This window comes from Juglans microcarpa x Juglans regia, chromosome 6D (genome assembly GCF_004785595.1).
Source record: "Juglans microcarpa x Juglans regia isolate MS1-56 chromosome 6D, Jm3101_v1.0, whole genome shotgun sequence".
NCBI classification, from domain to species: Eukaryota; Viridiplantae; Streptophyta; class Magnoliopsida; order Fagales; family Juglandaceae; genus Juglans; species Juglans microcarpa x Juglans regia.
This window is the reverse complement of record NC_054604.1, coordinates 29,248,432-29,262,942: the sequence shown is the minus strand read 5'-3', so window position 1 is coordinate 29,262,942 and position 14,511 is coordinate 29,248,432. Positions and strand designations below refer to the sequence as shown.

General features: G+C 34.6%; 1 protein-coding gene and 1 pseudogene across 2 annotated transcripts; one reads left to right on the top strand and one right to left on the bottom strand.

Moving 5' to 3' along the window:
- The first annotated feature begins 1,628 nt into the window (after nucleotides 1–1,628).
- On the top strand, nucleotides 1,629–8,258 carry LOC121234845 (cellulose synthase-like protein G3). 2 transcript variants are annotated; one of them, XM_041130970.1, is made up of 6 exons: nucleotides 1,629–2,295; nucleotides 4,421–4,570; nucleotides 4,836–4,961; nucleotides 5,288–5,758; nucleotides 7,021–7,368; nucleotides 7,574–8,258. In XM_041130970.1, the coding sequence occupies exons 1-6, from the start codon at nucleotides 1,657–1,659 to the stop codon at nucleotides 8,123–8,125; spliced, it is 2,286 nt and encodes a 761-aa protein (XP_040986904.1). In that variant the 5' UTR covers nucleotides 1,629–1,656; the 3' UTR covers nucleotides 8,126–8,258. The 2 variants fall into 2 exon arrangements, with proteins under 2 accessions (XP_040986904.1, XP_040986903.1); XM_041130969.1 differs by having other exon boundaries at nucleotides 7,472–8,258.
- A 428-nt stretch (nucleotides 8,259–8,686) lies between these two features.
- On the bottom strand, nucleotides 8,687–13,916 carry LOC121234846 (annotated as a pseudogene).
- Between the last annotated feature and the right edge of the window lie 595 nt (nucleotides 13,917–14,511).

Below are 14,511 nucleotides of genomic sequence, written 5' to 3'. Positions count from 1 at the left end.
CGCATGGTGGCGCACGACTGCTTGAGGGAGGAGATCGGGTGAGAGTGAGGGAAGACGTGGCTGAGCGGAAGGAGAGAGAGAGAGATGGAGAAAGGGAAAGTGAGGGGAAAATGAAAGTTTTTAAGATTTAAATCCAATCATTCATCATAAGTCTCCAAATTTGATCAAATGGTGAAAGTTTAAATACTGATTTAAATTAATTTAAAATAGATAATCAACATATAAATATCATATCATAAATAAATTATCAAATTTAATTGATAAAATACTAATATTTCATCATTAAATAAATGATAAAATTTTGTTAAATATTTTGAAAAAAGTAAAACTATATAAATAATTAAAATTTTAACATAATTTAAATATGATCATATTCTTAATTAACTAAATTAGACAAACGTCTTTGGACGTTACCTACTACTAGTATGTATATATATGTATATATATATATATATATAATTGCAGAAAAGTGTCGAAATGTATTCCTGAACTAGGACTCGAAATGTCTGATTGGACACAAAAAAAAAGAAAAAACAAATCACGCACGTGGAATAGATGAGCATGCGCGTACGTTAATATCTTGACTAAGGTAATTACCAAGAAATTTGCATTTTCCATTATTAATCTATCTGAAAAGTCATTATTGAAGTGCCATAAAAAGAAAATAAAGTTAAGTTATTGTGTACTCCAAAAGCACATGAGATATTATGTCAAGGTTAATAGTCTAATGTGCATACGTTTGCTTTTGCTTGTCGTTATTCAAGAGTTCAACAGTATATAGAGATATTTTTTTTTTAGAGTAATCCTAAATATAGTTATAGATTATGTTATGTTATATATTGATTTTGAAAAAGAGTAGTATCTATTATTAAAAAATTAATTTTTTATATAAATTCTATATTTACTTATTTTTTTTAAAAAAATATATAATTATAAATATCATTTCTCTTATTTCCTACATCTATACAATATGCATAATAATTCATAGTTATGTTGGACCACATCATTAACCAATGAAAAATGCTATGCGCCACGATGATTGCTACGACGATAGTGGATCTTGATTTTTTTTTATTTAATAATTAATGCCTGATTTGGATATAAAAAACCTTCAACTCATCTCATCTAATTATTAAAATTTTTTTAAATTTTTACATAAAATATAATAAATAATTTAACTTTTTTAAATTCTAAAAAAATAATAATATTAAAAAATAATATTTTAACGATATTTTATTTAATTTTTATCTTTATCTTAACTCATTTTATCGCAATTCAATATCCAAACCTCATCTATGTAAATATTTTTAAATAATGTTGTAAATTTTTTTTTTAAAAAAATATCTAAAGAGATAAAAAAAATACATGAAAAAAAGAAAAAGAAAAATGATATGGCCGTATTGGTGGGCGGCGTCGGGACCCACTGTCTAGCACTGCCCTTAATCAATCTGCATGCCGTGCACGTCATTATGAAAGGGAGGACCAGTGGTGTGGAGCCCTGCCAGCTCCGGTTTTCCGCTGGTACATGTGTACTCTGCTCTCGAAGCCCCTGGACCGTGTGTTCACTGTGTTGTGTCATCCCACACACATATCCACAGCTAGCTAGGCCTATTAATTAACCAAGACGCGGACTCACATGCAAAGTACGCCACAATAATGGAGGGAACGAGTCCAGGCCGCACCGCTGCCAGCAGGCCGTCCACCACCCATGCCTCAGCCTCAGGCTATCCTCCCCTTTATGAGATTGAGCACTCTCAGCTCACTCTCTTCAACCGTCTGTTTGCTGCAGTTTACGCGTCTGCCATCCTCGCCCTCCTGTATCGCCATGCATTCATGCTCATAAACTCCCCCGCCTTAGCCTCCTCCATTATCTCCCTCTCCATGCTGATCTCTGATCTTGTGCTTGCTCTCATGTGGGCTGGCACCCAGTCTTGCCGTATGCGTCCAATCCACCGCAAGGAATTCCCCGAAAACCTCAATAGGGTTGTGAAAGATCAATCCGATTTTCCTGCACTCGACGTGTTCATATGTACCGCCGACCCGTACAAGGAGCCGCCATTGAGCGTGGCGAGTACGGCCTTATCTGTCATGGCATATGACTATCCAACAGAGAAGATCTCAGTCTACGTATCAGACGATGGGGGCTCGCAGCTCACTCTCTTTGCTTTCATGGAGGCTGCTAAGTTTGCAAGCCATTGGTTGCCCTTTTGTAGAAAGAATAACCTAGTAGAAAGAAGCCCAGAATCATATTTTGCTCTGAATAATTCTCCGAACTTTGAGGCCGAGAAGATCAAGGTAACGCACTACACACACACATATAATGATATTATGTTGGAGTACACATCTATCAATTATCCATGCATGGACATGGAGATTATAAATGCTACAAGGAATCCTTACACCACATATTTCTACCTAATAAATATATGATTAATTTGTCATTTTTATATTTTTATTTAAATACACATATTTAAGCATTAAGATTGAATGTAAAATCTATTTTAGGACAGAGTGCTGTCTTTCATATGGTTTGTCTGTAAAGAGTTACAGTAATAAACTAGACCATGTCAGTTACAAAGAAATTTGTATATTGAAAAGCTTTAAAAGTATTAGTTGACTTGTATTTTGTACATCTCAAGTCAAAATTGTAACGTCCCGTTTTAAATGAATAAAGTTTAATTGTTCTACCTTTAGAAAAAAAAAAAAAAGATAGAAGGTAAAAAATGATAAATCACATGTTGTAAGACTTCCATATAAAATTTCTCATATGCAGATATATAAAAAGAAACAAAAATAGAAAAACTAAGGGTATGCTTGGAAACATAAGGGTGGTAGTGTTTTCAGATATTTCATTTTCAAACACCATGACTCAAATACAAAACTTTTTTTAATTTCAAATTTTTAACTTTTTCATTTAATCATTACGACTTTTCTAAACTCTTAAACAAAATACAAAAAATAATACAAATTTTTCAAATTTTAAAATAAAAATAATATCATAAAATAATATTTAAACATTTTTTTAACTTTATAATATTTTTATTCTATTTTTTCTCTCTTATTTTCCAAAACACAATAACACATCTTAACTCACATTATTTCACTATCATTCACAAAATATTTCTCTACTATTTACAGATATTTTGAAATATTCTATGTATCCAAATTTACGAGCCCTAAGTATTGTCATAATTAGCTTGTTTAATTATTTGGTGTTGAAAGAATTCAAGAATTAATGTTACTCTATATATATATATATATATAAAAGAATCAACTCAATATATGGCATTAATTAATTAGGTCTTGAGTGTTAATTAGTTCAACGCCATTGAGTAAGAACAACTAGACCACTAATCTTTAACTGAAAATGAACAAATTGTGAACTGACTGAATATTATTTTGAGGAATTAAGCTGTATTTATCATGAAAATATGTTGACCTCATTTATGAAAAAGGACAATTGAGAGCATATGATATTTTTTTATAAAACTAGAAAATACTTTTCACCTATAACTTGTAGTATATTTCTCACTTTATATTATAAAATTATCCAAGATATTTAATTGATGCCTTAACTACTTATTTTAAAAGATTCTTACCTTAAAAAATTAAACACGCAACAAGGGATATATACTATTTTGGATATGAGGAGTATTCTCATAATACTTAATTACTATTTATTATTTTATTATTACATTTTACTTATTTTTCACTACTATTAAATATTTTATCATTAATTTTTTATTTATTATTCACAAAATATCTAAGAATACCTCATTATCTAAACATAAACTAGTAGGTAGTACCAAGTCTCCTTGCCCCTAATTCGTAGCTGACGTCACTTGTGGTTTGAACTGTCATTCAATAGTGGATGCTTATATATTTAATTTATCGGATGCTATATATATTATATACATATATATATATATATATATATTTCTTTCATTTTTTATATCAGATTTAGGTGTCGTTAGTAGGATAATGAGTTAATATGAGACATTTGAGATAAAAATTAAAAGTTAAATAAAATATTATTTTTTAATATTATTATTCTTTTGAGATTTGAAAAAGTTAAATTGTTTATAATATTTTATGTGAAAATTTAAAAAATTTATAATGATAAGATGAGATAAGATAAAATATTTTTACTATCCAAACGGAGCCAGTACACATAGCTGATAGAATATAATTTGATTTGTAAGAATTTTTTGAAGAGTTTCAATTTTACAAATCAAATTATTTCATGTTTGTAATGATGTGATGGGTACGTATTTGTCTTCCATACTAATTTGCAATTAAAAACAACTTTTACACTATAGGTACAAAGTTTTGCTTATATATACGAGTTTGTCATGTGTAAATACGAAATTTATTATAGTCGTAAAAGAAGTTAAAACAATAGTGTTTTTGTATGTTGCAGACAATGTACGATAACATGAAAATCAGGGTAGATAATGTTGTCGAGAGAGGGAAAGTTGGGGATGAGTACATGACTGGAGAAGAAGAGCGCAGAGCATTTAACAAATGGACAGAGGGATTTACACGCCAAGATCATCCCACTGTGATCCAGGTTTGTGTTGTGAATATGGATATATGCCAATTAAATTACCTGCTTTACTAGTCAACTGTTGAATAAAATAAATGTAATTTCATCTTTAGTTATATCAATCATTTTTATTTAAATCTGTTTAAAATGTGTGACCAAAAATAATAAAATTCAGAATAAAAAATAACTTTAACACTACAAGAAAAACGAACATTTATGACGAATTATTTGTGACGAAAACAGACTTATTGATGTATATCATGTGGAGTTGTGGACAATGAATGAGCAGGTTTTGTTGGAGAATAGGAAAGACAAAGACATCACCGGCAATTTGATGCCAAATCTTATTTATGTCTCCAGACAAAAAAGCAGGATTTCACCCCACCATTTTAAAGCTGGTGCCCTCAATGCATTGGTAAGCATAAGTACTGATCTATATATTTATCAGGACAGATCATTAGACAGACTCAGATCAGTATAAACATTAGTACAATATTTATCATTTATTAAAAATTATTATTTATGTAAAAAATTTCAAATATATGACATTTATTGATAGGATCATATATGAGAAATCCGTCATTCATATATATATAGTACTCCCATACTACCAAACAATTTTTTATTTGTAAACTAGCATGTTAAATCTTTCCAAAATCATGGTGATCTGTTTGTTTTAATGTCTTTATATATATATATATATATATATATATATTTAAAATTTTGTGGCCATGCATGAAGCTCCGGGTATCGGCGACCATGACAAATGCTCCCATAATCCTTACCCTAGATTGTGATATGTACTCCAATGATCCTCGTACGCCTCTGCGTGTGCTATGCTACCTGCTCAACACTAGTAGTACTAGTACACAAGCTCAACTTGATCGGTCGACCGAAGTAGGATACATTCAATTTCCCCAACACTTTCGTGGGATTAACAAGAATGACACCTATGCTTGTGAATATAAACGTTTGTTTCAAATCAATTCGGTGGGGTTTGATGGACTAGCTGGGCCTAACCATGTTGGAACCGGCTGCTTCTTTTGCCGACGAGCGTTCTTTGGAGGTCCATCAACGTTTGTGCCACCAGAAATCCCTGAATTAGGTCCCTTCCATGTTGTGGACAAACCTATTCGGTCCCAACCAATTCTGGAATTGGCACACGAGGTCGCAAGCTGCAATTATGAGAACCAGACCAAATGGGGTTTTGAGGTAACCAGCTAATTATTCTTAATAATTAGTAATTACGTACCTGTATATTTTGCCTTTCTCCAAGCATTATATATTTGGCATGAATCTTAACTCTAAATCACTAGTACTTATATATTGATATAATTCTCTATATATGAGAGTTGGGTGTATTGAGATGTTTGCAATTCTTAATAATAAAAAAATGCTATATATACACTACATTCTCATCCTACTTTTATTCCATGTCATTATAGTGTAGTGCTACTAGAATAATTTGGATTAACTCTTTTTCTCTAAAAGAGGCAAGCCTTCATCAACGTAACATAGTTATCTGATATATATATATATATATATCATAATTTTTTGTTAATAAACTAAGAAGGAACAAGGCTTCCTTAAGAATTAGATAGAGAAGCTCTGCCTTCTCTCTAGAAAGAAAACCAATCATTCCAAGTGCCGTCCCTGGAGAGGAACTCCATTTCCTTTTCATTTTCATCTTCCTTTCCACTACCTATTTGTGAATATGCTTTTATGGTAGTGTTTTTCCATTGGCGTGAATTTTCTCATATCTATTGCACTCTGGCCATGAACAGTAGAGATGCGCCCCACCACGACGTTCCCTTCCCACCAATCTACTGGGACAACATGGAACCGCGCCCAAAATGTTGGCGCATGGCATTCACGCGTGGTTTGTTTCCACGTGTGGTCTTCATGCGCTGCTGCACTCTAACAGCTCCATCGGCTACACGTGCTGCACCAGCAGACTCCCCAACCTCCGATCCTTCAGATCGGCCAGACCCCTCCTCCATTCCACCGGCGCGTGGTCCTCAAGCGCCACTCCAGAGGCGTTGCAGATTTGCCCTTCCCATGCCAGTCTATCTGGATTATTGCTTTCTATAACTGGTGATCTTGTGAGAGAGACTAAGGACCTCACCAACAAATACCTAAAGACTTTCAACTACAGTGCATCCGATTGCACCGCTTCCAACGGTGGCTTACCTTTAAAATGTCTTTTAAGACGGTTCCCTCTTAGTAGGGCTTGAGTAGAGACCAAAAAATTGATCTCAGAACCCTTTTTTTTTTCGTTCTTTTTTTTTCACCATATTTGTACTGTTGTTGTTGTTTTGTGATATTTTGTTGGAAAATTCTACCCCTCTAACATATATTATCTTTTATTTTAATGAAGTTTTTAGAAAAAAAAAAAAAGAAAAAAAAAAAGAAGGATCTTTCTAGCAGGGTAATTGTACTGACAAACTAATTAATTTTTTTGGCAAACTGCACAGATTGGTGTCAGATATGGATCATTGGTTGAGGACTACTTCACGGGTTATCGGCTACACTGCGAGGGATGGAAGTCAATATTCTGCAGTCCAAGGAGGGCAGCATTTTTGGGTGACGCACCAATTACCCTTGTCGACGTGCTGAATCAACAAAAGCGATGGTCCATAGGCCTACTTGATGTGGTTTTCTCTAAGTTTAGTCAAGTAACCTTCGGCGTCAGATCCATCGGTCTTCTCATGGCACTTGCTTATGCCCAGGTTGGCTTCTGGTCCTTCTGGTCCATTCCCATCACCATGTATGCCTTCCTCCCCCAGCTAGCTCTCCTCAACGGGATCAGCATCTTCCCAAGTGTATGTACATGCAAGCACTTTTTATAAGCTATCTTTTTCTACGTCCGTAGATTAACATGATGAGTCTTTCTACTTACAAGTAATGACATAATTTTTGTAACAGATCAAGTTGGAGTGGAGGATGTGTTCTCGAAATAGAGTTTTTCTAATATTCATAGATTTTTATTTGTTTGACATATTCAAAGTGAAAAATTATATGTTGCAGGTGTCAGAGTCATGGTTTCTATTGTATATGTTCCTTTTCTTAGGAGCCTATCTGCAGGATCTCCTCGACTTTTTGTTCTACGGTGGAACGGTCCAAAGATGGTGGAATGATCAGAGGATGTGGAATATAAGGGGCCTCACATGTTACTTGTTTGGATTCCTGGAGTTCTTTCTCAAGTCTGTGGGTATTCCCACACAAGGTTTCAATGTGACCAGCAAAGTGCTTGACGATGAACAAAGCAAAAGATACATGCAAGGCTTCTTTGAGTTTGGAGTCCCATCACCCATGTTTGTGCCACTAACAACGGCAGCATTTGTCAACTTAGTCTCATTTGTCTGGGGGCTTGTATGGATCTTCAGAGGCAGCAAAGTGGAGGTGGAGGGACTGTTTGTGCAGATTTTCTTAGCAGGCTTCGGAGTAGTGAATTCCTGGCCAATTTATGAAAGTGTGGTCTGGAGGAGAGATAAAGGAAAATTACATATTAGAACTACCATGATCTCAACATTTATAGCAAGTGTTCTTGTTGCTGCAGCATCTTTTGCCACGAGCTGAAATTACGATATTTTATTTTCTAGTTTATTTTATACTAGGTTCAATATTGCTACTTTTAACTGAGTAAAAGAATTTGTATGCAAACAATGATGAATTATTATGGTATGTTAAAAAAAAAAAGTACTTTTTGTACCATTTATTACACGGTACTGCATGCTTGGACGACTTATATTAGTTTATGAGAAATGTTTTAAATACAAAGAGATTTCACGAAAGTAAATTTATAGATTGACGTGTCTTGATTATGTGGTACATATACGTTAGCTTATAAAATTACTTTTGTTTTAAAGTAAATCTAAGGTAATATTATCATTTGAAGCTATATCAATTTGTAAATTTATTTTTATAATATCTTTGTTAGCACTTCTTTTCTCCGGATGATCTATTCTTTCAAATCTAGTTCTTTGGACTGCAATTTTTTTTATGGATAAATAAAGTTATGCTAGCTACTTGTCGATAGGGTGATTTATTTATTATCTATTTTGAGAACCAGACCCATGACCTTATTCGTCATGCATTGTTTTAGTCCACTCCACAACTATATATATAATACGAGATATCTAACTACAAAACCATTATTGTGATTCAGAAGTCCATTATATGAAAATACAAAAGTTTCAATTAATCTCAAATAGGAAATAAAATGAGAAGGTTTTAACCACAAAGAGAGCCCTTATCTCAGTTCCCTCTTAGGGCAAGAAAAGATGTTATATAGAGGGCAGTTGCCAGAAAAGTTGATATCAGAGTAGTTTTAGTAAGCATCCTTCCTTTGTCACTCCTCAACACCATGGCTTCGTAGATTGGCCAGCAGTTCAGGGTGACAAAACCTGCTATGAACATCTGCACGAACGCTCCTTCCCATCTACTGCTGCCTGTACAAACTCTCACTAGCCCCCAAAAAAAGGAGACAAAGTTGATTATCGCCGCCGCTGTCAGCGGCACAAACATGGGCGATGAGACTCCGAACTCAAAGATACCTTGTTCGTATCTTTTGCTTTGCTCGTCGTCCAGAACTTTGCAGGTGACGTTGAAACCCTGTGCGGAAATGCCTATGGACTTGAGCAAGTACTCAACTAAACCAAACAAGTAACAAGAGGGTCCCTTATCATCCACATTCTTTGCTCGTTCCACCAACTCTCCAAGGTTCCTCCAGCTAAGGAAAAATCCAGGAAATCCTGCCCGTAGGAACCCAGGAAAAGAAACACGTACAAGAGAAACCATTGCTCTGAGACCTGCAACTCGATTTTCACTTCAAAAAATTAGGCACTATACTGCATAGAACAAAGAATTTATGACCGCGGTAAGCTATAATATTAATGGTCATTCATGATTTTCACTCAATTTATTGTATATTACTATATCAAATGCTGTAAGTAGGAGAACATACCATTGGGAAAATAGTAATCCCATTGAGGAGGGCAAGCTGGGGGAGGAAGGCATAAATCGTGATTGGAATGGACCAGATGGGCCAGAAGGCATAATGTGCATAGGAGAGGCCCATGAGAAGACCCATGGACCGTGCCCCAAAGGTTAAAGGACAATATCGAGAGAAGCCCACCTCGAGGAGGCCAATGGCCCATCGCTTAGTCTGATTTAGCACATCAACAAGGTTGATTGGTGAATCCCCATAAAAGGCTGCCCTGTCAGGATACAAAAACATGGACCTCCATCCCTCACACTCTAGTCGATACCCTGTGTAGAAGTCCTCCACTAGAGACCCATATCTGAACCCTATCTGCACAAATATTTAATCTGTCAATTTAAATTAAAGTGGTTGACACTTAAAACCATTTAAAATTTACAAAGATCTAAGTCTCGTTTGGATTGAGAGTTGAGATAAGATGAATTGATTAATGAGCTGAGCTGACCTTAGAGCCCCACGTGGTGTGGTTCTCATAATTGCATTTGGCTACATGGTGTGCCATTGTCAATGTTGGTCGGGACTGGATAGGCTTGTCATCAACAGTGTGGCCGGGGCTCAGTTCTGGAATTTCCGGTGGCACCAAAGATAATGGGGTTCCAAAGAATACTCGCCGATTGAAAAAGCATCCGGTTCCGACATAATTGGGGCCTAAAAGTCCGTCCATTCCAGAAGGATTAATTTGAAACAAACGCATAAAAGCACAAGCATAGATGTCTGTCCTGTTGATCCCATTAAATCGTTGAGGGAACTGAAGGTACCCTAAGTTTGATTGAAACTTAGGGTCCAATAGGTAACATAGAGCACGTAGAGGCGTTTGAGCATCGTTGGAGTACATATCACAATCTTGGGTCAAAATGATTGGTGCATTCGTCATGATAGCCGACACTCGAAGCTTCAATATTGCATGGACCCAAACAACCAAGCAAAAAATTAAGCATGTTATATAATATATATATATATATATATATATATATATATGTGTGTGTGTGTGTGTGTGTGTGTGGATTCTTTCATGAAGAAAAGAGTGTATATATATATGATGCAAATGTTTTTAGTGTTCATCAAAAGACTTGAAAAATATAAGAATATCATTAATGTAAATAATGGTGAAATGGGTGAATGAATCGAAAATAACATTCATAATATTTTCATAAGTCTTTGAGATATTTATCCCACCAATGTCAAAGCATTCCAGAAAAACCAATGGTTAAAATAGTAACTATCTCAAGTTGTTTGAGATTGTTATTAATATAAACATTAGCGACTATAGACATTTTACTCATGATATTGAGGATCTCTTGTTCTATATCATACATACATACATACATACATACATAAATATATATATACACACACATCTATGATCGATTGGAAGGATATCATGTATACATAACCCATGATTAAGTATATGATATTAGAGACAAAAAGATACATTGTTCATCTATTTTAGATTTTATTATTTTTAGTCACACCGGTTGATATAACTCATTTTAAGAGATTTTTCATTTAATTTATTTTATCAAAAAAATATATCATTTAAACTGTGGGACATTAACATATGTGACTGACTGAGAAAAACGATCATGAGAAGTAGAATTACTCTATAAACAAATTATATACAAGTACTTCAATATATATGGGTTAGAATGAATGGATCACCAGATAATCACCGGGAGACAACTAATTATAATACAGGTTTGGCTCTTAGGTAGGGATGCTTACCAGGACATTAAGGGCGCCAGCCTTAAAATGGTGGGGTGAAGTCCTGCTCTTTTCTCTGGAGACATATATAAGATTTGGCATGACATGGCCTGTGATGTCTTTGTCTTTGTCGCTGTCCAATAGAACCTGTGTTCATGTCCGTAGTACTTGTCACAAAGAGTAGGCCGCCAAGAAAACATTGCTTTACATATTACTCCAGCCGCCTGTGCTGTTTGGCTACGTGGTTGTTGATCTATTCTTGCGAGGAAAATTTCCAAATCCAGGACTTTATAATAAATTAGGACCTATTTTTTTTTTTTTATTTTTGTTTTTCAAAAGTAGTATACGAAACACAATTAATTCAACAAAAGTGGGCATTATAACCTGAATAACGGTAGGATGATCTTGACGTGTAAATGATCCAGCAGTCCATTTGTTGAAAGCTTCGTGCTCTTGTTCACTCGCAATGTATTCCTCACCAACTTTTCCAGCTCTCTCAATAATATTCTCTACCCTCGCCTTCATGCTATAGTACATCGTCTAGATTTATACAACTTGCTTTATTAGCAACCGAAAAAGAATACACTAATTAATTTCTATTTTGATTATAAGAGTTTTGTTATATATATAAGCATGGTATGCAACATACAATTTCCTGTACATAGGACATATATATTATAATTATGAAAACAACAATAGTACTGCTTACAATTCGGTATTGTAGACACCTGTAATTTGATTAATAAGAAAATTTAATCAATATGGAGTACTGTGTATCTTTTATATCAAATTGTAAATATAATTTTTCCTATGAAAAAATAAAAAAACTATTCATTAGTTGATATAATAAATCTCGACATTCTCTACATCACTAGCTAGCCTCTAGGAAACTGTTTGTCTTGTTGCATTGTCGGTACGTACTACTATTCTTCACCCTTTTTTGGTTTTGTAATTGCCTTTTCTCGTAGTAACCAAGCATCTTATGATTTGGTCTCGTTGAATGCCGTTATAATTAAGTTTTTACGAAAGCAACTGACCGTATATCCATGCTTTTATCATTCATAATTGAATAATGATAGCTTACTATATACTTCTTAATATCAAGTTTATTATTCTATAATACATTTGAAATTTTTATTTTTATTTTATTATTTTAAATAGTTTTAACATTTTTAATCATTAAAAAAATATACAACTTCACTGATAATCACATTCTTAATTATTAAATAAAAAAATTAAAAAATTAAAAAAAATAATAAACAAGAGATAAGAAATAGTAAGCTATTATTATCCTTCATAATGTCATGAAAAATGATAAATACACATCACTTTTCATAATATATTATATAATTATATTTTAAAATAAAAAATAATTTAGTAAAATATTATTTTATAAAAATATCGTCACTTTAAAATATATTTCGTAAAATATATTATAAAATATGCAGTTTAGTAAATAATTTCATACCCACGAAGCTATGGCATAATAATGAAAGTTTGCATTCCCAAGTCCCAATACTTCAATAAAATAAATTGCATATACTTTTTGTTTGAGTCAATTTATTGACAAGATTGATCATGTCAGCTTTGGATTTTGAAAGATTCCATAGATATCGAGGACTCTCTGGGTGATACTTATCACTACTGAAATAATGAATGATAGAGATCAGATCAATCCGCAACTTTAGTGAAAACACTTTTATTTTTTATAATAAAAAATATAGACATAAGCTTTGAGTACTTCTGATAAAGACAATCAAATTAGGTTGAAAAAAATGAGTACCTTGTCGCCCTAATTGAAAAAGGAACAAACCTCATGAATTTAAAGGAAAGGAATTAGCTGGTATTACGTACTCTCAATATATACTTACCTTAATACTCTCAGTTTCAGAGCAGAATGGCGGGTGATGATCATGATCTGAAGAGAAATACACGCCGGGGCTCCTCTCCACAATATCATTCTTCCTGCAGAAGGGTAACCAGTGCCTTGCAAACTTGGCAGCCTCCATGAAAGCAAAGAGGGTAAGCTGCGAGCCCCCATCGTCAGAAACATAGACTGAAACCTTATTTGTAGGGTAGTCGTAAGCCATGACCGATAAGGCCGTGTTCACCACGCCCATGGGTGGCTCCTTATATGGATCCGCAGTGCATATGAACACGTCCAGCGCCGGGAAACCTTTGTCGTCGACAACGACTTGTTTGAGGTTTTCAGGGAATGCCTCACGGCGGATTGGTCGCATGCGGAAAGACTGGGTGGTGATCCACATGAAAGCAAGAACAAGATCAGAGAGTAACAAGGAGAGGGAGAGGAAGAAGGTGATCAAGGTGGTGGAGTTGCTGAGCTTAAGTACATGGTGATAAAACAGGGCTGCGATGGCGCATGCGTAGACTGCAGCGAATGCACGGTTCAGGGCCGTGCGGCGCATCAGCCTGGTGGCGTTAAGAGGAGAAGCATGGGTGGCGCCGGGCGCTGTGGTGCGCGCCATTCCTTGGTTTCTCGATACGGTTTTCTGTTGCTGTATTAGAAGGATCGATGATCGAAGAATGATCATAAGGGTAATGAACACACTAAAGTCTTGAATTATACGTCACCAGCCATGTGGGGAGGTGGCTGATGGTGTTGATCAAATAATTATTAATTGTAGCGAGATACATGTGGAGCCTCGAATGATTTTTTGGAAATATTTATAATGAACAAGTTTTTATAATTGGGCCACTTTCCCAGTAATGCCTTTGAATCGACAAAAGTTACAGCGGCCAGCGTGCATGCATGCAGTCACTTAGTATATATTATCCAAAAAGAATAAAGCTGAACTGCCCTATAATAAATTAATTACGGTGTTTTGCCTGATCGATCTGGACTCGAATCCGCCGTTCCTTCAGAAAAGGGGTCAGATTAATTATTAATGTATATGTAGTTTTCGTAAGTGTATTATATATGTATTATCTAGTTTATAGACCAAGTATTGTGGTTATATCTCAGAATTTGACAAACGTGGTCAAAGAAATCGGAGCACTACTAATTACAAACTAAATCAGCTCAATGTAAAGTTATATATATTTTAGTATCCTATATATTCAAACAGAACCGCTTCTAAGTGGTCAGGATGTTATATGAAGCAGAGCAGCCGTCCTATCAACTACAATCACGTCAGAAATGACACAATAATTTCAATACTCTCAATCACATAGAATAGATCATTTGCAAGATACGGATTTTGTGACGCCCCGACTCCCACGTACAAAAATAAAAGAATCGTGA

Bases quoted from the DNA above. Each gene is read 5' to 3' on its own strand.
- LOC121234845 (XM_041130969.1), top strand. From the start codon at position 1,657: ATGGAGGGAACGAGTCCAGGCCGCACCGCTGCCAGCAGGCCGTCCACC. The intron at 4,571-4,835 runs GTTTGTGTTGTG...ATGAATGAGCAG, and splicing joins ATCATCCCACTGTGATCCAG to GTTTTGTTGGAGAATAGGAA. The intron at 7,369-7,471 runs GTATGTACATGC...TTTTTGTAACAG, and splicing joins GGATCAGCATCTTCCCAAGT to ATCAAGTTGGAGTGGAGGAT.